The 26,722-nt window shown below is 33.9% G+C and overlaps 1 protein-coding gene across 1 annotated transcript in view; it reads right to left on the bottom strand.

Annotated features, from left to right (window-relative positions):
• The window catches only part of LOC102688851 (glucosidase 2 subunit beta-like), a 220,000-nt gene that overhangs the window by 152,443 nt on the left and 40,835 nt on the right, over positions 1–26,722 (bottom strand). The window contains exon 9 of the mRNA XM_015345445.2: positions 3,038–3,124. Coding sequence (XP_015200931.2) covers positions 3,038–3,124 — 87 coding nt within the window. The remainder of the gene's footprint in view (positions 1–3,037; positions 3,125–26,722) is intronic.

The following is a 26,722-nucleotide window of genomic DNA, read 5'->3' as shown; positions in this document are numbered from 1 at the left end:
TTCTTCATATTGGATTTAAAGATGAAGTAGGCAAGAATGTTTAAAATTTCAAAACAATATCACAATGGATGGTGGATATGTGGAGAATATTCTTACAAGAAATAGTACATTATAAAGGTTCAAGAAAAATATATTTTTGCTAATGGATATTATACACAAAATAAAAGGATATCTAATAAGATTAGATTTTGTTTTACTTCTGACACTATTTCTCTCACATTCAACAGATTTAGTAGATGGCAAATCATTTATCTGAATCCTAATGTACTGTATACAGCTATCTCTTAATTATAAGAATGCACCACACACATTTCAGGCTATTAACAATTTGCTTGTGTACTATTTCCTGCAGCTCCCTTGTTTCCCTAAATTATCAACTAGACTAGAATAAATCTGGTTCTTTCTCATGTAGCTGTAGAAATGGAGAATGCATTTAATTTTGCCGTGTTTTAGTCGGGATATCTGAAATTACATACAGAAATTCTCACCAATAAAACAAATCTACAAAAACACATAGTTTAGAGTCACATACAAAATACATAAATTAGTCAATATTTTACCATGTTATTCTTGTTTAAAGGTGTAAAAGAATAAACAGTAACTGCAAATATTCTGTAACTGCAGCATGGCTTGAGCAAACTTTGCTATTATAGCAATTAGTGTGTAAATGTTTTATTGCAATATGAAACAGGATGTGTATTGAGGTGTATTTTTCTTATTCATACTGTATTAAGATTTATTTATACATTTTTATTTTTTCTTACTTATATAAAGCCTTAACAACTTTATTGCTTTATATGCTGTTAATTGTTCCTGCCTTACTGCTATGACATTTATACTTGGGACGGATATCGATCGTATACAAAATTTGTGTTCTCTGAGGCATTAGGCATTTATCATGAACAGTGTTCACAACTTAGTTAACATTAAGCAAAGTAATGATGCTGTACTCACAACACTGTGTGACAACACTAAAACACTCAGTAGATCCAAGAGATCTCTACTGCACCACAAGCCACGAACACACCACACAACTCAACTTCACTAACTGCACACTGAATGGGGAATCCTGGTATGAGTTAACTGATCACATGAACCAAATTCATTACAGAACAGCCTAATAAGTAAGAGTCACCCTTAATTAGGCAGGCAAGGTAACAGTGTTTCTTATAAATGCTTGATTTTTATTCGAAGAAAAGAAAGTAGCTCATTATTAATGAAACCACCTTACATGAGTATTTTTCTCCTTATTACCCTTCAGTACGAAGGGGGGAAATTCACATGAATTCTACATGGTAAAGGGCATGTATGTGTACTATTATTATCAGTATGCAAATATATTATTAATAATAATGAGAAGAATTTATGTTACAAAGTGTTCCATAAAAAAAGGTTCCAAATATTCACTAAGCTGTATCTGGCACTGTAGTTAAATATTCTGATTACTGTAACTATGCCATAAGAGGAAAACCAGGTAATAATTGAGTTTTATTAGGGTCATATGGACCCCATGAGTCATCACTAATGTTTACTTTTAGAACCAAGAGGACTAAGGAATACTGTACATTGTACAAAAAAAGCACAGGGAGGGAACTGTTATAAGCTGCAGTCACAGTTGCTAGAAACACAATTAATTGCAGGCCCACACAGTTCTTTAGAGTCTCAGTAAAAAGGTCACTCCTGCCATTATTTTCAGCAAGTTTTGATTCATGACTCTAAACTCCTTAACTGTGAACCTAGTTATAAAGGCTGCAGAGTTTTTTATTATATTCTAAATATATTTTAACACAAAATAAATCAACATCTACAGTCTTGGAAGCACGCTTGGAGTTTTTACATCTCATGCGCTCATATTAGCCTAACATACCGTCTTCACACCAAGGAGCTGAAAAACATTAGCTTTAATTTAAGGGCTTGTGAAATATAGTCATTTGCATAAGTATTGATGCCCTGTATCCAAAATTTCTTTATTCAATAATTATTGTTTGCTAAACTACATTATTGTGGTAAATAGTAATTTAGCAAATAATTCTAAGTTTATACAGTAGAACAATGAACTGTGCCATGGCTTTCATGCCTGAGTGAATTAACCGATTAAAGACCGTGTTCAATTACTTATGTCAACATTTATTGTAGATACTGTACTGTACATTGTGGATCCCTATATTATAAATAGGGATGTCTAGACAGCACACATTTTTTTCATGTTAAATTTAGTTTACGATTCCCGTAAAATATTAACTATTAAAGAAAATCATGTTATAAAGTGCTGGACATGTTGTAAAATTAACATTGCTTCTCTAGTATGTATTGCATTCCTCTGCAACATTTTTTGCATTTCTTAGGAGAACACTTTTTTAGGAGAACACTAGGAGAAACCATTTGTAGGTCAAATTCTAAGTGCTTGACAAATACATGTAACAGCATTATATACAGTAGTATGATTCACCATGTAGACTTGGTGAAAAATGAAAGATGACCATCCTTTTTACAGTGTGTTTTAGTTTTCTGAATGACAGAGATGAAATAGCGATGTAGCATAATTGTATAGAAGATAAAAAGGAATAGACTGTAACACAAAAATTCAAGAATGGGCTAACATCTTGTGAATGACATTTAATGTGTAAGTACAGAGTGTAGCATGTAGCAAAAATGCAAGATGTGGGAAATACCAAATTTTAAGAAATTACTTATGAAAAAATCTTCAAAATATTTGTAAAGTTCCAAATGAATCACAAGGTAAGTAGATATGGTGGTATTTAATAGGTAAATAAACTGATAATTTTAGTGAGCACCAATATTTTCTCTGATAGAAACTGAAGATTTTAACAGCTGTTTTATTTGATTTGTTACATAATTTACACCAGATAACTGGTAAACATAAAACATAAAAGAAATGTAACACCCTTCCAATAAGTCAGTGCAATATTTAACACAGCAAGGGAAATAAAGAACTAGAGATATTTAATTAGCTTATTGTAAGATGGCAAAATCTAAATGATGCGCTAACAGAACAGGATGAAAACAGTGACCTTACCTTTATTTTATCATTACTCTTCATTCTACTGAACAGTGTCTCCTGGAAGCTAGCAAAGTCTACCTGGTTGGAGCCTCCCAGCAGATCCTGCAAAGGAGAAACCTCATTAAAAAGGAAAATTATTTGGAATGCTATTATTTAATGTACAGCACAACACCAAACTTTGGGAAGTTGAAAACAGAATTTATAGTATTTTATAAAATTAAATTTGTAATTATTTCATTATTCTGAATAAGCCTATACAAAACATATATAGTAAATGTAATCCTTTGCTTAAGCAGATGTCAATTTTAAAAATTCTCTAATTTACAATGATAATATGGACAAGACCCATTTATACAGCAAGGCATTTGCTTGAGTGATCTGAGCAAATTAGATCAAATGTACTTTACAGCAACAGCAACATCCCATCTAGGGTAAAAAATTAAAAATCTCCAGTCCGGAGCCTGCAGCCCTAACTTCTGTACTACACCACATACTAAAAATGGTAGAAAAGAGAAATAATGGCTGTTGTTAAAACATGTCAAATACTACTTATAAATATACAGTATTAAAGCAATTGTACTGCATTAAATTGCAGGATATATAGTCAAGAAAGAAGAGCCAATTATAAAAGAGAAGCTGCACTGCAATAAACACGGACAGAATTTACAAGAAATGGGATTTTGTGACCTGGAAAATAGAAAAAAAACCCAAAGGGGGTGTCATATTACCTACTTTTTCATTTTATTTTTTTAGTTGGTGCCAGTCTTATTTGTGTTTGTTTCTCTGTAGTTTATTTTGTTTAGATTGGTATTATTCTGGGTAATTAATCGTTTTGCAAAAAATGCTTCTGAGAAGAGTTTATTGAGAAGACATATACTGGGGAAACCAATTAGCATTTTAAAGTGGTTCAAAGCCAATTGCTGAGGCAAACAAGCAGTGATATACTCTCCATTTCACATTATTTTCCCTGTGGGCAAACTGCCCACACCAAAGTAAATGATTCAGCAATTTGCCCATAATTTGTCCACAGTGCAAACCAGGAAGGTATAAAACATATGTATTTGTGTTTTTTTTTTAAAGAAGAGGTAAGTAATAACGTCAGCAGAAAACAAAAGTAGAGTAGTCTCCAAATGTATTCATACCTTTGATGAACTGTAACTAAAAATGGATTTAGCATTAAAATCCAAGTGTGCATTCAGTTTCTAGTCCTTTACTATGCAAACTAATAAAAAATCAAAGGCTTATTAACTTCCAATACAGGAATTGCGAACAGGGCATCTGATAAAAAATGATTTCTAAATACATGACTTTCATATTTACTCATACTCCAGCTGATTTTTTTAACTCTCTTTTGGCTTTGGGAACCTTGAGGATGTGCTTCCTGAAATTATTAATTCATTCTTGTACATCTTGTATACTTCTAAGACTTTTTCTATAAAAAATAGAGGATTAAATTTACAGCATTTATTTACGGTTGTAATGTTTAACAGTTTTAATTCAAGCTAAAACATTATATATTCAGAAATGTGTCGTTTTTTACAATTGTACAGCTCATATAATCATTGATTTATTATCCATTTACTGTATATCACATTCAGTTGGTAACCTGCATTTTATTTTGCTGGAGAAATGTGAATTACATTTTATCAACAGTATAAATGTGGTGGTAGCTGCATATAAGAATGCTGAAAGACAAAAAATGTGGAAAATTAAATGTATGATCCAAGTATCACTAATTAAACGCAAAGAAAAAAGACACAAACCAGATACTGCACATTATTTTTTAATTACAGAGGTATACTAAAATAATAAGATATTTTTGTTGATGGTAGAGACATAAAATGCAATACTGTTGAAGCTAAATATTTATCAGGCTGCCAAAAATGGAGGACCTGTATTGTTAATCAGGTTATAATTAACTGCTTGAGAGGTGGTGCCTGTATTTGTAACAGTTAATTAAGTCTCAAAACCCTAGGCTCTAAGTGTGATAAGCTATTACAAATTCAAGTTTCTTATCTCCATCAGGTCAGAATTACAGATATGAGATCCCAATGGAGATTTCACTAAAGGGGGAACTAGCAACAAATCTGCAGTTATCACCATGTGTGGTTTCATGCATGCTGGATTACCGAAAGCAAACTTAAATTACTTTGCATAAAATATGCATATTACTGTATAATCATTAGGATTTACAGAATTCAGGACAGTACTATTTTTTAAGGAACACAGCTTTGGAAGTAGCATGCATGACAGTACCATTAATAAAATTGCAGCAAATCATATTAATTTTAGAAACACCATCGAGTTCTCCAGCAAAACTCAGTTTTAGAGCACACAAAATTAATTCTTATCTGAAATTCCATTTTTCATTCTAAAACGAATCCCTGTCCCTGTTTATAGATCTTTAATGTAAAACTCATGAATTGTCTCCAACCCTGCTCCAGGAAAGTCTTAATCGAGTTAGTCTTAAAGGTCACCCTAAATCACCTGTCTTTTAAAGATTAGGATTACTTGGAAGTTATTGATCAATCAAGAAAGTAATTTGTTCCTTTAAGGGAAATATGGTCCTTGAGGACTGAAGGATATTTCAAAGTTTTTTACAAATTCTCTCTCAATTACTTTGTTTAGCCAATCACCTGTTTAACCGATCACAGTAAAAAAAATCAACATATTAAGAGACTGATGTTTTAGTCGTTGCCTGCCTGTACTGTACCAAATTTTCTGGAGGCCCTTGCAGTAACAGTAAGAGGGTAGGTACAGTATAGTCAGCGTCTTTAAACAAGTTTTAAGATTTAAAAGTCCTTTGTCTATGTGCCATCTGCATATACAGCAAAGCCAGAAGGAGGACTTGGATCCTGAAGGTCTACCTGGAATAATTCATGTGTGAACTTGATTGAAGTACCCAAGACAGGGTTCTGGGACAGATGTAAATACGTTTGTTCCCAGTTCTAAAATAAAAGTCTTAACCTCATTGTTTGTTTAACATATTCTACATGAACTTGTACATTTTTTTACATCTGAAATCTCATTTTATGTGCACTAAGATCTGGGGTTTACTTCTTTCTCTCTGATGCTTAACAAACCTTTTACAATTTTCTGTATGTGTTTCCTGATGCTTCACTGGATATGTTAGAAAAGAGAAAATTACAACACCAGTTGAAGTATGGTTTTGCATAATTCTTTGTGATCATTAAGCAAGGTACAAAAATGAGGAATGGTGCATTTATTTTAAATGTGATTGACAGGGTAAACAAAGTATCCTTAATCTGCTCTGTGTACCTCTTTTAATTAAGATGAGTTCTTTAATGTAATGATTTTTTTAAAAACTCAGCTATTTGATAAACTTGCAATAGACAAAAGTGTCCTGTATTTGATTAAGCTTGCCTTTTTCTTGCTCATGAAGAACATCTAACTGATGACAAAGGACACTGACCTCTCCGTAATTTGCCAAAAATGCTAAGACGGCCTGCCTAGGGCTACCCACGGATGAAAATTAACGACAACTCTGTTCTACTAAATAAAAATTATGTACAAAGACATTAAAAATGCACCAAATGAGGACTGGAAGCAATATCATTTGTTGCATTTTAATGCCTCTCAGTATATAAGTACATATCTACTTAAGATTTAGGGTGTGGATATTCATTTACGTAACTGCATAAATATGTAAAGAATTGCAATTGTTTTACATTTTTTTTCCAAAGAAGAAGAAAAATTAAATGCCATATGAATCTAGAAAGAAGCTGCCAAAGTTATTAAAGATGCTGACAGGAGTGATTCATCTTAGAAATTTTAAATTATGGGTGGGAAACTCCAATCTTTGACAAGCGCAGGGTCCCTAAGCTTTATTTCCATACTATTTACTTAAGAACTAATTATTTGGAAATGAGGTCAAAATTACTTTTTGTTCTTTAGGTCTTAATTAGTTGATAACAGACAATTCATTGTGAAATTTTCAAGGTTGTGGTCCTTGAGGATAAGATGTGCACATCTCTGTCTGAAATAATGTGTTGTTCTCACCTAGCCCCATTGATTAGGGGATTTAATGACACTGTAATCAAAAAACGTTATTAGTATGTTTTCTTGTTGCCAACTTATTCTCTTAAATATTGAATACACTTTCACAAAAAAAGCAAACATATATAAATCATTCCAAAACATGCAGTGCTTGTTCATTTTTTTTCCAGCAGTATTATTTGATATTTATATTTGTTAAACTTCTCATTAGATGGTTGCAGAACCTTAATTATTTCATTTGAAATAAAAATGACTTTTAACTTTTGGTGTGTTTGCTGCTTGAAGTAGTCAACACATACACTATTTTAATGCTTGAGGGTTTGAGTAAGTAAGCAAATAAAGCTCAGCCTGTCCCTTGCAAACTACACACTCCTTTGATGTGAAAACACAATGCAACAGAGTCGCTGGAGTAGTGTTCTTTTGATTTCTCTATCTGTGCTAACTAAACCATCAATAACTGCAAAGTTACAGTCCCTCAGCCTACCTGCCTGCATCCCATGAGACTTAAGTGTCCACTACCTGATGAAATACTTTCTCCAGGAATCGAACCTTGGACCTTGTGAGTAGCAGGCCAGCATTTAACCACTGTTAACCACTGGTGCCCAGCCACAGGAATCCAGACCGAATCTAAAGGGTCTCACACCACATATGGGCCTTTGCTTCCACACCTAGCCACGGTATCACCTCAGGCTGGCTATGTGTCAGCCTGTGTTCTGCCTGTTCCACTAAGTCACTCCCCCTGAACTGTGACACCCTACCTGTAGCTCTTGGGTCTGTAACACCTACAGCATCCACCTTCATGCCCTAGGGGGCAGCACTGGTTGTATTACCTATTATCACCTCAAGAAAAGAGCATACATTTCAGAACAGGACATTAATCCTTTCCAACAATATACTGTACAACAGATTGCTGAAAACCAGAGGATCCTAGATCCTATCTTAGAGGACTAAGAACAGAAGGGACATCTTTCTTGATCTAAAGACACACAAGGGGTATTTTTAAATGATAATGCCGGTGTCATTAACTCCTGATTTAGCATCAATTTTGGCATTTGCAAAACATCACTGTACACATCTGAATAACAAATAGTTCCAAATCATGTACAAATGAATGATATTGACAAAAGTAATAACAATTGGCAACATTTGCAACTACCTGACTGTTCGACTAGGAGAGTGGCAACATTGCGCTGGTATTATATTCACCCCATTATGCATTTAGTTATCTCAAATACAGTGAGGTTTCGCTCTTATTATTAAACTCCTGTTTAATAAGAAGGAGATAAGGTTGAGCCAGAGAAGGTCTAGTAGCAGCCATGTTTGTTTGTTTCTTAGCAGCTGTGCAAATATGTATAGCAGGGTGATGCAGAAGTCTTTAAATGGCTGTTTGTTCGACTTCATTGTATTGTTAATAAGAATCTCAGGCCCAGGGAAGGATGATGAATTTCACACCTGAAATTACTGTGAAAGATTGAATTGCTGTCATTAAAACAGCAAGAAGTGTAATTACTTCTGGTTAAATGATTGCGGGCTGTCATCACGAGGAAAGGAGAACTCCACTGGGATTGAGGAACAAAGAACATAAATTCACTTTACACCACAACAATATAAAGAAAGCAAGACATGAGTGTCCCAGCACAGCTGGATGACCCTGCAGCAATGGTTCTGTTAGAGAAGAAGGCATCTTATGTGATTCTGGAACTGAAATTTAGTTGGCATTTAGACATTGAATTTTTTTTAGAGTTTGCTTTGAGCTCAGAATAAAACACTGAGCTGTCAGTAGTAATAGCAGTAGTGGCAACAGAAGTGTTGTTATTATTAACAGAGATTAATAAGACTTAAACCCATAAGTATAATATTTCCTTGTCAGGATCTTTGGATTATTCGATTATTTGGTCAATTTACTAAAACTGCATTATGGGCTATATTAAATGATTTATAATTATCAAAACATGTGCCTGTCACTTTGTGAGCTACAGGTACCTGCTCTTACTGAATGGATTAAGCATATAATAGAAAATGGCTTTATAACCTCTACTATAGATGCAATTAATCTGATTACACAACTATTTAGAAAGAAAAAAAAAACATAATAATAAACAAGTGACTATAAAAGAGTACCAATCTGTGTACATAACAAGATGAACTAATAAACATTTTAAATTCTCAACCTGCCTTTTCAAATGCAGTGCCTGAAAAGAAGAAAAAAAAAGTATATAAAATTAATATTTATGAAAATTTTAGAAATGGAAAAAGGGACAAAAGAATTAAAAGCAAGAAATATACACATTTTTCCCATACTGCACTTGAGGGTGAAGTGTGGTATGGATTCCTATTCTTTTACTTTGGATGGTATAGAAGTATTAGATTAAAATAACCCATACATTTGTACATACAGTACATGTATGTCTCAAAGTAATGAAGGCAAAAAAGAAAAAAGAAATAAACACAGTGTACATACTGTAGGTATAAATTCATTGTTTTCCTGGTTTGCTGCCTATACTTAGAAGTAATTTAGTTAAGACCATTGAAATCCTCTATCATGAAGCTAAATGCCAATGTAATTACTAGTGTCCAGAGACAGTAGGAGGGAAATAGCATCCTGAGGCGGTATAACTTATTCAATTAATAAATGTCATCCAGTTCTGAGGTAGAATTTGTGTTAATATATCACTTGCTTCATTTTATGGAAGAAATTGTGCTTCTAATAAAGCCAACAACAATAACACTGAATAAGCCTTAAAAACACGCCAATTGGAGTTTGAAGTGTAAATAGCTAATGAAAATAGCTTTTTAATGCCTTTCTTAAACAAGAAAGTATCAAATAGACAACAGGATGCTAAATGGGAGCAAATATAAAAAACAGGAGGCAGTCATTCAAAGCCATTTACAAAATTCTGTAAATATTTGTATCCGTATTATTGCTTTTTATTCCAATATACGTGTATGCAATGTACTTTTTACTAAGGTTTCAAACAAAAAATAAAATTAACATAAATCTTAGGTTCTACATAATTCTTCTACAGAATTATAAACTCCTTCCCCTAAATACAATGTACAAGAAAAAAAAACAAATCATACAGGGAAGTCAGTGTAAACTTCATAAACCATTACTCTAGTCAGGTTATCTAGGAAGGGAATAATTCCACAGTATGCATCTAATCACGGTTATCTTAATAAAATTAGCCTTAGTACATTAGATTGTGTTGCAAATTAAATACCACTGTAATACAGATCTCAAAGTATCACACAGTCCGTGAAGAATTCATTTGAGAAATTTAAAGATGTCTGAGTTTTAAGGCCTTCTATGGTGTATTTTATATTTATTTTACTTCCACTGCCTCTTAAATCCCCAAGGCTTTTTCATTAAATAGCCTGAATTAGAGGAATATGCCTGAAATCACTAGTTAGTATTCCACTTCATATCAATGTTTTTTTAAAGATTTTGTTTCAAGGCTCAGAGGGCAATTTTTTTGCAGGATCAAGAGAATGCCTTTTTATGTATGCATACAATGGGGATACTTTCCTTTGAGCACTAGTTTCAGTCAAATGACTGTAGAGAAACAACACACTCTGATCCAATTAGCACAAAAAGAAAAAAAACAATACATAAACAGTACCTAGGAACTAATTTGCAATAACCTAGCAACAAGAAAACAAATGGTCATGACTGAAATACTGTATGTCATTCCTATCTTCCTTAACGGAAAAACAAAAACATTATGAGATGCTGCACCACTCTGAAAATAAAGATCGCCACTATAACCATGAAAACTAGCACATAATAGTTGGGTTGTACATATTTTTTATATCAGTTCAAGTAGGTAGTTGCGTCTGAATGCGTAAGATGCAAAGGAACAAGTATTCCATGCTGAGAACAGAATAAAAGAAACACAATGTTTTGACTGTGGAGCCTTTTTCAGGTGTCCAGATATTTATTGTAGCTCTCAGTATGCTCAAGCAATTACATAAACAAAATACTGTACACATACAGTGTGTACACACAAGAGTTCAAAGGACTGGATGCACACCTTGACTGTAGGGGTAGGGGAGAATATTTTATATCCCACTTTCCCTTGAAAGAAGAAATGCTATGGAGCAAGTGTGTAATGTCTGATAATTGACCTGTGTGTACTGAGATCTACTCACTTCTCTTAATAGGGAAATGATAAATCAATCTGCAGCATGTGCATTTTGCATTTAAATGCAATGATAATAGCAATCTCATTTTATTGTATGGTTCATCTTAAGAAGTTCATCTTATAAAAAGACAAGAAACTGAATGAATATAGTTCAATTGCAGTACACATCGCTACCTGTTCAGTGCCATTGTTTATTGGGCCTGCACAGTCGTAGAACATGACAGAATGATTCTATCTGGTCTCCATGGTGATCTTTATCCCAAACATGTGATTTACTTCCCCTTCACATAGGATACTAAGCCACTGTACACCATGGTACTTATATTAGACTGACATGTGAGTCACAAAATCACATCAAAGTTTCCCTGCACCTGCAGCACAAAACATATTTAGAAAGATCCAAAATGATACAGGAATTTGTTGAAACCAACTGTTTTATCTATATAAGTGCCATGGGAAAGTTATTTTAGCTAAAAAGAAATATATAATCAATATTTTTCTGTTTCACAAAGCTAAAGGTCACTTATTTTAGCCCTGGGTGCACAAAATAAACAAGGTTTGTTTTGACCTTCTTATTTAAAAAATGTTAGAAAAAAGGCCTCCATTGGCAGGAAATAACCAAGAATTATTTAAGTCAGTGCAAAGTGCAAAGATTTCCAAAGGGAAAGCCTACATTGTATTAGACATATATTGTATTCGATATAAACAACTGCAAAACATATTTGTTTAATTTCAGACATCAAATAGGACAGTCATACAATGAATACTTGCCCACAGGATGAATAACACATAATCTTATTACTTATCAAAAAAACAAAGAGCTACTTTGTATACTTAACAAGTATACCATTTTGGAAGCCTATATTGCCTTCATAAAAAAACAAATTGTACACAAATACTGAGGTCACGGGACATATTTCAAACATATAGTAATGTGGAAAAATTTAGGTCAAAGTAGTACAGAGTGTACCGGGTTACGCTGATGCTGTAACTACACTGTGATACTTTTTAGCTATATTAAAATCTTAGAATAAATTAACCCTGATACATTCTTCTCCTGTAAACTTGCAGCAACTTCATCGATTGATAGCCAATAAAGTGAAAGAAGCTCATTACACAGAAAGCATAGGGGCTTGGCGAAAGAGATTTGAAAGCTCTTGACAGACCCAGGGATTAACCACAACAAGTACATTAATACTTTATATATTAAGAACTATAATATCTACATTCACAAATGTATTCATTTGGAAAAACAAACCTGAGTACAGCTGTTTTCTGCTGTAGCTTAGACAAGCAAACAAGTCCCTCATGAAATGGTCTCCACTTAGATAGAAGAGTCTATCTTTGGGCCTAGTGAAATAAAGGTATGGGCCCATTAGCATGCCTGTTGTGCAAACCGTCACAAGCCAATTTTCCCAATGTGATATGCAGTCATTCTGTACAGGCATCACTGCAGGAGAACAGCACACACAAATATACTGTAATGCTGAGAGGTATTTACAGAGATAGATCAATATTAGTACCCCACTCGTGCATATGTGAGCATGGCTTGTATAAAGCAAACAAATATAATCCCATTAGAGTCACCACACAATTCTGAGAATAAGAAAAAGGGGACACAGGGAAGAGTAAATATATACTGTAAGTGTAAATAGAAATAAATATAATTGAAACATATTTGATCTGTGATCATTCTGTCAGAGAGCCATGGGCCAATTGGCTGCCTCTCCAGCCAGTTGGAGTAAATTAATTTAAGTTTAAAAAAACCAAGCAGAATAACTGAAAACCAAATTTTGTTTTACAATTATGATAATTCAGTTACAGACCAGAATGCATATCAAAGCCTGATAAAGTTATTCTTCCTAAATTATAATGCCTGCCTGCCTGTGCAATATCCCAAAAGCACTATTCACAGAACGATTAATAAACTGCTGTTTTTTTTATGTACTGTACATGGTTAAAAATACCAATTTAAAAAAAGGCAATGTCCTGAAAATCAATATTGACTCCCTCTATTTTTTTTGAATTCTAAACAGATCCTGTTCTTGAAATCAGTAAAGAATATGCATGGTCTTTAACATTACATATGGTATCAGTTCAGTTCTAGCACTCACATTTCATTTGTCTGCTTCTATTCCATCCAGCTGGTGAAAGGTGTGAGGATTTGTATAGAAAATAAAAAAAAACTAAACAGAAAACAGCAAAATAAGAAAAAACGTAGTTAGCCCAAGAAGGCACAGACAAGAGATGAGAAGAAAAACTGCAAGGCTTCTTTGTGTTGTACTTCAGATGCAAACAGTTCCAAGGGCTGAGGGTAGTCAAGATAGTGAGAGAAAATTCTTTACAGTGATAGAGAACAATGTTTTCAGAGGTACAGTAAGTGCTTTTCAGCTTCACTTTTGTCTCATTTATACCACTTTTGTTGACAAATATGAAAAGCACTGTGATCACGATATGCTTCAAATACCGTATGTATATTCCTTTGCATAATGTGGAGTCACACATTCTCTGCCTTGCATCAGAGACAGGTAAGTGAATGACAAGGTGGCTTTTCTTTCAGTGTTAGCTAGGCTCTCCTCTCTTTCTTACTGTACCTGTATCTTTTTACATATCTCCAAAACAAGCCACATCTAATCCACAGCTCATGATTCAGCATAAGAAAGTCAGATAAGCATGAAAGTACCAGGTAAGCAGAAGCAGTGCAACTGAAACACAAGGGAAGGACCCACACCATTTCACAGACTCAAACTAAGTAAGAGTTAACAGACTTTTGTATTTATAATTACACTGAAACAACACAATTCTTATTGAAAGCTAAAAAAGATTTGTGCTTGTCTGTGTCAGGAGGGAAGGAGAAGAGGGTGTTCTCAAATGTCTTGTGCTAATTAAATGAGACAGATTTACCATCCAAGGAGCTGTAAATGAATGGATATTTTCCCCAGGTGGTTGAGGACTACACTGCAGCATGCTAAAAAAGAAAACATACACCAAAAAAAAAAAACACTCAATGACAAAAAAGCTTGATATATTGTCAAATAGCTTTGAGGAACACCAATTAAGCTTGCAGAACTGTTTACAGGTGCAGTCCCAAAGGCACTGTTTCTAAAAGTATTTCAATTGAAAAAGAAGAAGGTTTTGTCAGTTACAGTGAACTAGAACAGAACAATAGTATGATAAGACTAACTAAAAGGCAATCGTTTATTAATAATAATTTATGTCTTGCAATAATTTATGCAAATATTTTAATTGGTTTTGCTTTTCAATAAGTATGGAAAGTTTGAGTATCAACCTTATTATTTGGTAATTACGTAGTAATCTAATTGTGTGGTGCATTTGTAAAGAGCAACACATCAAGGATGTTCAAAATTAAATGGTTAAAAATGATGATAAAAATGTGTAATTAGTTTATTTGTATGACTAATTGCTTGTATGTTTTTGCATTTTTTCAAAAAGAAAAAAACAGGACCATTTGATTCTAATATTAATAATACATGTTAATGTAATTTTCAACACTACTGTATATTGACTGCAGTGGATTGATATTCTCTTTTAATAGATGAATAAGAGGATTTAGTCCTTAATTCTATTCTGTTAATCTCACCTAAATATAAGAATATTTATGAGAAGAAAGGGTCGAATAATTATTATTTAGCATTCCAATGTAGAACACAGTTAAAATGTATGGATTTAAAATTTTTGCCAAGAACTATACACTACTATAGATCTCTACTCAACACTGAGTTATTTTTTTTTTCATACTTGGTGTGTGGGGGGGGGGGTATTATGTACCTCACCTCTGAGAGTGGCATCAATTTAAAAAGCAGCAAGTTCAGCAAGGTAAGATGTAAGGGCCTTGTTCCCCCCTGTATTACAAAGTAGCTCAAGATATTCGTGCTTCTGCATCTGACTTAGAACATTGTAAGGCAACCTGATTGCAACTGAAAAATCAAGGAGAATCTTTAAGAAGATTTTATTGACTGCCAGCATCTGTCAGCCTTACACTCACAACAGTTAATAGACTGGAACAACCAGCAGACCATTTTCATCACTGGTGGGTATAGTTTATAATGAAATGCCACACTGCAGGGACAAAGGTTTGCAAACTTTGGTGAAGAATTCACCAATGACTTAGGAGCACCCCTTTGTAAAAACATGTCCTGGAAGAGCATAGTCAATTCTATAATAATTCTATATTCATGTTATTTGTTTTTAAGCTTATATAAAGAAGCATATCTCAGATTTATATTGAAAAGCTCAATTGGTTCCTGTGTTACAGAAGAAGAAGCAACAATGTTTTAGAATTTAGGAAAGCTGGAATTTTTTGCATTTCCAGCTTTCCTAAGGCCCCACAAACCATCCGTGGTCCGATCACATACACAAAAATATGAAATTACTTCTCCTCATACATTGAACCCCATAGAGCAACACAGCATTTCAAATCCTGAACTCCCAACCTCCAAGAATAAAATATCCTTTAATTTCACTCAAACGTGACCTGAACCTTTTCTGTTTATGTCCTACTTTCTACAGTTTTTGGAGGCACAAATAAATATTGTGCTGGACAAAACTACCAGTTAAATACTGAATGGAGTACAGAAAGAAAAACAAAAAAAAATATTTGGAAATGTTAGGAGAAAAAAAAACATCCATCATGCATATGCAATCAGAACCTACTCTAAATTCTGATTAGTGTCTCTGTCAATTCCTGCAGTTGCTCTGCATGATGTTGCTGTGGCATTTTGACAGTGATTATATCTTTACATTATAAAGTGCAGACATTACGCTTCAGTTGTTTACAAATAACCATTGACTGGCGCTGCGGTAAAAATGGCATTCAAATTTGAAGGGCTTCCATTTAAATATGTCTTAAAATAACTCAAATGGAAAGTTGAATAACAATTGATAGGATTAGGACTTTTTACTTCAATGTTGTTTTGGAAAGCAGTTAAAAATATATATGAACGTGGCCTTATTGATAAGACATATATTGTAACACTTAAATTTATTTTTTTATTCAGAGGAGATATGACTCTGGAAACCAGAGCAATCAGATCTCTTTCAATTGTCTATCATTGCTAACCTGAAAGGGAGCATACTGTGGTTAAGGTGAAAAAGGCAGCTCATTCACCTTCTTTTCCCCTTCTTGACATGCAGTTCAGTACATTATTTTTTTCAGTTCATTATTTTTATTCAGAGGAAATTCAGACCTTATTGGTCTTATTTTTCTTGATCTATAAATCAACTAACTGCTATGGGAAATCTGCAAAATATGATAGATAAGAACAACAGATTTTGCAACAGCTTACTGTATGTACTTTTCTGATCTAATTGTAAGCTTTGATTGCCTAACTGAAAGTCAATTACAATCACAAATCTGTAAAAAAATATTGTATTATCCCATTATTGTGTGACATGTGCAATGGGATCTAATTGTTTTTATTTTGTATATTTTAAATTGATGTTTTTATCACTATTTTCTTTAATTCAGTTTGTAATTTTTTCAGCATGGGTATTCTAACATTCTGAACAAGAATAATTAGTAGGAGCCAGAATAAAATGGGGTTTCATAGATCTCAAGGGCATGGCCATCCATTTGAATGAATGTGTTTTAGTTAGAGGGGAGATGTTGCTATTTTTACTTCATAGAGATTTTGAAGACCATGCCAAACTTTATTCCAACTCAAGGGACAAATGATATGCCAACTCTCTCACTGCTTTATCTTATTGATACTGGCTGTATTGATGCATTGGTTTCATTTTGTTCACTCTCCTTCCATAACATTTACTTCCTACATTATCGTCTGAATGTTTGTGTGTTCCTTGATTTTGACATTTATTTTAATTAGAGGCCATGAAAGTAGTGTGATCTATAGCCCTGTTTCTTTAACAGAAATCTGATAAATGGCACTAGTAAGAAACACAAGGCTTTATATACACTTTATGTATGTATTTCAAGTTATTACTGTTATTAAAACTTGCAGTTTTGGTTTGTTTGCAGTTTTGTTGTTCTAAGAAAGATGAAGACTACAAATAACTACAAGACTGTTATTTGGAATAAAAGTGGTGTTTTGAGACTTCCTGTGCTCTGTTTTATTTTCTGAAATGCTACATTTGTACCCAATTTAAAGGATATGTTCAGGACAAAAAGACAAAAAAAAATTCTAAGGCCAAGCCTCTCTCTAGGACAACTGAATCTGGACAGAAGGGGGAGTCATGTCACTCTAGTCTACTCCAATGTTACACATTTCCAATAGTTAACAGTGCTCCCACAGGGATCAATAGCCTTCATATACAACTCAAACAGACTTGACAAAGCAAGTATCAGGAGACAATGTAATTTGACAACAACAAAGTGATGAGTTCACTTGATTTGAGTTCAGTGATGAGAACAGATCCGATCCAGGAAAACAACCTTATTGAATTTTCCTAAGTGATCTCAGAATATCACCTTTGTATTACCCTTTACAATTTCTATTTTGCCTTTAAGCACTGATGATGCATACTTGACATTGCACAGGCAAACCACTCCTTTACAAGAAATATTAATCCACACTATCTATTGCAAAAAGAAAAAAAAACAGCATTCATTTTGCATTCTATCACATGGAAAACATATACATGGTTACTGTGTACAGTATAGGGTGAGGTTCCTGGTCATAAAATGTACATAGCCAAGGAAGTACAAGCATCGTGTAGCTAAGCTACTGCTGTTGAATTGTCTCGCTGAATCGGTTCCATTAGGCTTATTTCACTTCCTAGTCATCTTAGATGTTTCTAAACATTTGTGGGAGAACTATGAAGAAATAATTAGCTTTTATACACCAATAAATAAGATGTTTTCAAGTTATAGAAAAGCTTTGAAAGATATACAAATGGTAAACCACAGCTGTACAGGCATTGAGATTTAAAAATGTGAGTATGTAACTTGAACTACATTACATCTCACTGCCTTAGCACCAAGTGGCCCACAAGAGTTTACTGCTGTAAAGGTAGGCCAGTAAATGACAATTGGTATATTGCTTATACAGTATTGGTATAAGCATACTGTATCAACAGGGAGTATGGTACCAAAGGAGCCACTGCCAAATACACACTGTGAACCTTTCTTGACTTAATTCTAATGTCTCTCTTTAAAACCTAAAGTCAGCCACAGAAGGAAAAAAACAGTTTTTTTCTCCTGTCTTTAACAGAACCTTTTGCAGGATAAAAACAAAGTGACTAAAGGGAAAGTTACTACAAGGTGCCATCCAAAGGTACACTAATCTTTATGACAAGATGGAGAGGACATGATCTGTGAATGTGACTTGTCCTTAATGCAGCTGTGCTTAGTAACTGGCGCCACCTTCTGTTCAATAGTGAAAGTGTCCTTCATCTCAAAACAGCAAAACACCTCAGCCACTATACACTTATAAAAAAGGTCCAAATTAATTTCACATTTTACAATTTCTTCAATTAATATTTAGTTTTGATAGTCACAGAAAGCACAAACTTGTCTTCATTAAATTAATAGTTTTGTTTCAAAACATCTGTGCTGTTTCTTTCTCTGTCATTTAAAATACATGGATTACATTTCATTAATTAAAAATAGTCGTGGCTGAATTTGGTGAACATGGTGACAAAGCATTTCCAGATTTTCAGATTGCAAATTAGCTTCATTTCTAAAAATGATCTATTTTATACAATATGCAAAACATTATTCAGCATACTATGCGTAATTTTGCCAGCAAGAATGATGTACTAATGGAGCAAAAAGACTTAAATCTAATGGTGAAATAAAATGGTATCAATAAAAAGCATTTATTTGGATATATCCACCAACTTTATAAACATATTCCTTAGTGTTGAGGTCACCAGAAGACAAGGCAGCTATATACTATGAGGAAAAAAAAAACAATGCTGTCAAGGGGAGGCTTTTCACATGTAATTGTTTTATTAAATACTTGTATAACCAGGAGGTCATGCCTCTTAAGAAAGTCATTAATGCAATTAAATGCATGTATGTACTGTATAATATAGGTTAATTAAAATTGTTTGGAATGATGGTATACAAGTGATAGACACAGACTCTGATTTCCTAACTATGCAGTTTTCCTGTTACCATTCAAAGGACTACCAGGAAGAGTCATGAAATACATTACATACATCTAAATTAAATTTACACTTTTAAACAAGTTCTAAAAAATTCTGATGTGGCGGAAATGTTCATTATGATTGAAAACAATTTCCAAAGACAACAGACACAGTAAAAAAACTTAGTATAAACACAACTTTTTGTCCTCCGGAAGGAAGAACCACTATAAAATTGTATCACCTCTTAAAGACAGTCTGAGACAGCACTGTCCTTTCTGTCTTAAGAAAGAAGAATGATATAGGACCCTATGGCAGAGTGCAAATTAGAGGCTGCCTAGTCAAACATGAAAACACATCAAAGATGAATTATGCTCAATTTATGTAATGATTGATGGTCAATTTGTCCTTTTCTGGAGCATGCTTTAACTTTGAGAATATCTAAAAGCTTTCCATGGGGCGAGATGAATAAGCAATGCCTCAATAGGTCTATATTATGAATTTGTGATGGTCTAAAAGCCAGGCATTACTTTGAAGGTGTCATTCTTTCATGAATGATCCCCAAGCCACTGAGCAATAGTTAGAGGTGAATAGGGAATATTTAGCTCTTCATGGAAAAGACAAATCATTTAACTATATGTGTTTCCTCTGCTTCATACTTCTGCCTCGTTATTTTTTTCCCTTCTAGTTTTATTTACAAATCTTCAAAAAAAACAGCTTGCTCTGTCATTTCTCTTTGTTATCAGGATACCCCAATCTTAATTAGATATGCTTGACAAAAACAGCTTGAACACCTGCTTAATAAACATGAGGCCAAAATAACAAACACATTTAGTGTTAATATTAGCAAAGGAATATGCTAAAGTTTTAAGCTGTTTTATAACACAATGTTTAGGGATTGAAAAAGTAAAAATAATAATAAACCTCTTTTAATAAGGGACTTGAAACCTCTCCTCTGAGAAGCCTCCTATGATCAAGCTAAATGTCACTAAAATTAAACAGATGGTGTTGAGATATTCAACAGAGAGTTTGGTTACTTGTCAGGCAAATTACCATAAAACAAGAATGGCTTACTGTATACAGAGATTTCAGTAAAAGATCACCCTCTTCATTTGTAGTTTGAGCAGCATAGTTTCAGCCTTGTGAACTTTGTCTCCATATAAACATCAATGTTGTGGCAGGTCTTATATTGAAAGTTGTGATTTGAGGTCTGCCTTTGATAGGTGATGAGACTGCAGGCACCTTGTTTTATATTAGTTCAAGTCAAGTCTCATGCTAGGGTGACAAACAGACCATGCTATTATTGTCTGTTCAAATGACACTGTCAGCTTCCCCAGCTTCTTTACTTTACTTAACAAGTGTAAACTCTGACATTTTAGTTTCCTTCACACACAATTCCTCAGACAGCCAACACGGAAGACAAAGTCTGCAGTAACTCATAAGTCCACGAAATACAGAACATTCCCTAGGGAATAATGTCTTTAGCAGAAATAAGCAACGTTTCATTTTCAAGGTAGGCAGTTACTAATCACCCTGTCCTGTACTACATGTGAGTTATTGGGACTGAACTGACACGTGCTCAATCATGAAATAATACATTTCGTTTCTTCCCTTTTTTATGAAATGGATGCTTATTGTCCAAAAATTTGGACTTTATCATTATTATCTTTAATGAGTCAATAAAATCTGGAATAGGCCCTTTCTTTTTTTAAACTAACTGCTGGTACACGTCAATAACCTGATGCACTTATTAACAAAAGGCCAATGTCTAATTTACTTTTGTCCCCGATATCTGCCTACAAAAGAAATGGCTGAGAGCCCCTTGGCTTTGTAAAAAGTTTCAAATTCCCCCTCTGAATTTCTCATCTACATTTTATAAACCGTTTCGCTGCTTTCTGAGGACGCTCTACATGGAGCATCCAGAAGGAATGCAGTGCTGATCCTGAGCTCCTTCTGGAGTTATTTCAGTAACTCCTAGTTCACCTTCACTCAAAACAATACTCTTTAGAATAGCATGCTCAGAATTCAGCACTCTCACAGGTTAGCTTGGAAATGTATTAAGGCTTCCACTGCACTTTTCATATCCCCTTTATTCATTTGAAATTTTAACCACATGCTCCTTAATATTCTATTTTTATTCTGAAGAAATTTTCATCAGAATTAAGGGATCTCTCTTTTGGGGGGATTCAGCCTTGCCCTCACAGACAGGTTGTTGCTTTCCTCAGCCACAGAAATTAAGCCAATAACCTGTAATAATTTAAATCATGTCTCCCACCTCAGAATCCTGAAAACAGAACCTATTGGAATATGGAGTCAGGGTGCAAGACATCATAGAATAAGCTTCACATACTATGAATTTTATTTCTATACAGTTGTCATGCCATTTTCCTTTAGTCTTTAGCATCCACTACTCTATGTAGATGATATATTGTCTATATAAATACAGTACATGAATATAATTTAGTGTCTTTTATTGCTGAAAAGAGACTTTGATCTATTTTCTTTATTTTAAACCTGATCTTATCACAGATTCCATAATTCTATTACTAAAACAATTTGATTTCTTACAGAAAGAGTTTAATAAATACATTACCATTCAGTGACATTTAATTATTTCAGGTATTATAATGCAGTATTCATTTTAAACAATTCTAATTTTCAGACATCAATCATACACTTTCTCTTTTATAAAAAGATAATGGAATTATTTTCCCTCCTGCTGATTTCCACAGTTCACTTTGTTACAAGGGATATTTTTTTTAGTTTGTCCCATAATAATGTATGACAATAAAAGAAAGCTTTTATCTAAATAAATGCCATTGGATTTTAACAACATGACTTGTGGATACCTACTCAAACATATGGTTAAGGTTCTGGAACCTTTAAGGTTATCAACTCAAATCCTTAGTTGGACACTAAGTCTGAGTTACTGCCTTAACCAAGGTACTTGGTACAGACATACTGTACTGCTCCAGCTGTTGGGTTTAAATGTAATGTGCTTTGAATGAAAGCATTTGTCAAATACATTTAAAATAATACCCTTACTTGTTTATAATGTTGATCTCTATAGTTGTAAGACATTTTCGTTTATAAATAGCTTTTAAAGAAGAACTGCAGTCCCATTTTCTCAGACCGGTCATTAAATCTCGGTAACAAAATAAATTCATTAAGGTTATAGAAAAAAATTACAATTTTTAACTAAGCACAAAATGATTAATTTTGCGAAAGTACTGTAAGTCGCCATGTTGCCACAAACTCACATTCGAGTTACCATTAACTCTAACGTGATGCCGCCCTTCCCACTCACTAGTCCCCGTAAAGACTAATGTAATGTGGTATCCGAGCGAATAAGTAAAGGTTTTGCAGCAGACATTTCACTGCATAAACATTCCAATGTGATCTGCTTGCAGAGTTTACAAGTAAGTTGTATTTGTCGGAAAAGCCGTCTCGAAATCAAAAGCAAAATTTCTATTGGATTAAAAAAATGTATTCACAAGCCTGCTTGTTTACAATGTAAGTAGGCCGCAACATATCACCAGGAGTTTTATTGCCTCGTTCTGAATCGCAGAACAAGGCACTGAGCATTTCTGGAAATCTTGTGTATTTTGTAATGTTAATTGGAGGTTTTACAAGTTACTGTGTACATTTTACTTATATTGTAGTTTGAAATGCACTCATCAATGCCGATTCTTTCTAACTCCAAAATATAAAAATAACATTGCAGTTCTTTTAATGATTAAGGAGGGAAGGATTTTAGTTAACTATTGGGAATTAATAGGAAATCTATTTAAGCTTGCTATTGATTAAAATGACCAATTACCTAATAACCAGAAAATTAAGGGTTTGCATAAATATTAAAAACATTAAAAACAAAACAAATGCTATTGGTTCCAATACTCATGTGCTGCAATAACGCTAGGTACAGTATATTTATATTCATGAATGATTGATAGTTATAAAAACAATGAAGTGTTAGAGCTAAATGGTGCTCAATAACCAGTCTGACTTAATGTAGAGCACACCTTTTATTTCTACACAACAAACCCAAAATGATCTCCCAACAGAGTACCAGGGGCAATAACTTCATTTAAAACTGTCTAGGTGAAGAGAAAGGACTTGAGACCACCCTGACTGAAGAGCCAACTGGAGCCAACTGATTGAAGGCACATTGGGGACATCGGAACAACTTTATATTCACACAACCTATCACATAAAAAAAAAATCAACACAAGGGTAAAAAATACATAGGCTTCTTCAAACTAATTATTTGCCCATTGCACCCAACAACCCTCAATTGATTGAAAATCTGACTTGTTAATGCTTTTTTCACAAATATACAATGAAAATGATATATTGAGATGATATATAATAGATTCCATTTTTTTCCATTAAAAAAACACATGAAACAGTAAATATGTAATGTCTTATTGGAGTAGGACGCAGGATGCAGGCTCACAAACACAATGTTCCTCTCACATGTCCACGTCTAATCAATTACACAATCAGGTGTCACTACTTATGTCTGAAACAAAATGAGACAACAAAAAAACAAACATATTTCACAAACACTAGTGATCAGAACACTACATACTGTAAATAGAGAACCAATAAATCTAAATACATTTAAAAAAGACATGGTTATGTATTTATAATTTGTTTATGCAGCGGTTAGTGCTTATGTAAAATGTATATCATATTTTGTGTGTTTGCTGCTAATTTTGTCTTTTTTCTTGCATTCATATGCCTTGTCTGTAGTGATGATATAGTGATTTATACTCAACATACCTGTATATGCATAAATGTATGATTTATGCTCAGTATATCTTACATTCAAATTAGAGATCAGGTACATTCTTGTTGATAAAAATAGAAAGTTCCAATAATATAAAAGTTACTAATTTCTAAAGAAATCTTTTGAGAAATTAAAATAAATAAGAAACAGGCAGTTTATAAAGGCCCTGTACTGAGGAAATGCATGATATTTTTGGTCATTTTAAGCAGACTGGGAAGATTTTTAGGGAAGCACAAGTACTGTACAGATTCATATCAAATAGTTGTGGAAGAACATTTGGATCTATTGTCAGAAAGAAAATCTTTTTTTAACCATAAAATGGTTTTATTGAGGTAATTTCTGTTCTTGTATGATCTAGACCACTGAAGTGGAAACAAAACTCTGTAGGGAGTGAATCGTCTTTGAGAGGAAAACTAATAAAAAGGTGTAGAAATGACAGTAAAGAAAAAAAGTAAAAAAACTTGCAGACAAAGGGGAGATAAAGGTCTATGAACATAAGTACTAAAAGTAAAGTTGCCATGCAACTTTTTAATGTTTACAAAATTTTTCCTCTTCCCTCCTTTTTCCACAGCACCCTTTATATCACTAATCGCTTTTGGTGCTACCTCAGCCCTTATACGGTATATAATAAGATAACTTCATTAGCCATATACAATTTCTTGCTTTAGGAATTCATCGTTTAGCATACCCCAGCTTGCTCTCCATGTCACACACAGAGAGGGTGAGAAGCTTGGGGTCAGAGCGCAGGGTCAGCCATTGTACACCGCCCCTGGAGCAGTTGGGGTTAAGGGCCTAGCTCAGGGGCCCAACGGAGTAGGATTCCTCTGCTGGTCGCAGGATTTGAACCGGCAACCTTTCAGCCACGGGTGCAAATCCTTAGCCACAGTACCACCGCTCCGCCCAAATAGGAATATTCAAATAGGAATCCTGGCATTCATCTTAATATTGTGTTTTTGCCCGACATTCCCTGGCTCAGTATGCTTCTAAGCAACTTTAAAATAATCTGTTCTTTTCTCTCTACCTGTTCTGCTCATGTTTCAGTAAAGCCCCTCATTCTGACAGGCCTTTGTGATTTTGCCAACCTCTCTTCAGCTCAGCTTATTGAATAACATATTGCTTAAGGAGTTCTCTCTACCTTACCTCTCTCAGGCTAAACCTCTACTTCACACTCTTCACAGGCTTCCTAAAGCTGCTCATATAGAGATTTACCACTGTCACACCACTCTCTTCATCACTCTACCCCTTCCTACCTCCAATATTTAGTCTTTTCGTGTATCACCTCTCATAAGCCCTTTTAATTTGTTGTTTGTCAGTTAGTTATTAGAATTAGAATAGTGGTACTTCTGACATTTGGATTCTAGGACACTGTCAACATAGATTTCGATACTTAGATTGTTTCAAATGTTAGACGTTTTTGAACAAGTAACAGCAGCAATAGCAAATTTGATTTGTTATATGTAGATTGTCAGAAACTGTACGTAAAATTATATATTAACTCTTAATTTGCAAGCAGTAAACATTCAAGGAAATGCTTACGTGATTGAAATGTGAATTATTAATAGAAAACAGAAAATACAGATAAGGACTGTATATAATAAACAAGAATGGTGGTATAATTATTGGTATACAACAGGAATCTAACTGCTCCTCTCAATTCCTTTAGGTAACTAGACAATATCAAAATAAGAGGACAAGCAAACATTGTAAAAGATGTAAGTCACGAAACAGGTGGCAGATGGTATTTAAGACAAGTGCAAAGTGTTAAATGCAGGTATAGTAACCGTGGGAAACACTGCATTTGAAGAAACTGTGACAAAAACCTAAATGTCCGTGCTGGTACATTGTTGTTATCTTCTAATAGAATATTATTATATATAAAGTACAGAAGTAATAGAAGTTCTATACAATATGGGAAAACAACAACAAAGGCAAACAGAATGTTAGGATTCATATGTTTAAAGGCACCGACAAACTCAAACCAACAGACTCCTTCAGAACCAACAGAGAAACACAAACCAGAGGACAGTAGGATCTACAGGGAAGTGCATTTGCAACTGATACAGGAGAGGCTTTTTCACAATTGGTTGTGGGTGTCTAGAACAAGCTATCCAGACATTTTATTGAAGCTGACAATCCTGCTTCTTTCCAGTTATGCCTAGATGAGATCTTTGGACCAACTAACAACTAGCAAGTAAACAAGTTGGATGGGTCAAATGTCCTCCTTTCTATCATCCACCCAGCTAGAAATTCAGTTGCTTTCCTCCCTTAATGCAATAGTGTACCAGTTCTAAACAACATCTGTGATGCACAGTCTCCACTTTCTAGTCCCCCATCTTCAATGACTGCCGTAGATCATCTTATTTATTAAACCACTATATTGCTGCTCCACTTATATTTTTACAATTTACTGCACATGCATGCAGTATTATAAAGGCAAAAGCAAAATTAATATGTAATATTCTTGACATATATATGTAAAGCATTGATAGATGCTATGCACTGTAACAAAAGCAATGACAGAAAAGCATTACCAATCTGGTGATCCAAGACAAGTGAATACAAAACAAATTACAGTTCCCATGCAGTGCTATTATATTTTTACAAAAGGTTACCTCAGTAACTATTAGGTGAGGTAATTTAAAATTTTATGCTGCTCTAGTCATTTTAAATGAATGTGTTTGA

This window comes from Lepisosteus oculatus, chromosome 1, assembly GCF_040954835.1.
Source record: "Lepisosteus oculatus isolate fLepOcu1 chromosome 1, fLepOcu1.hap2, whole genome shotgun sequence".
In the NCBI taxonomy this organism is placed as follows: Eukaryota; Metazoa; Chordata; class Actinopteri; order Semionotiformes; family Lepisosteidae; genus Lepisosteus; species Lepisosteus oculatus.
The sequence above is the reverse complement of the archived record's forward strand: the minus strand, read 5'-3'. Positions and strand labels throughout refer to the sequence as shown.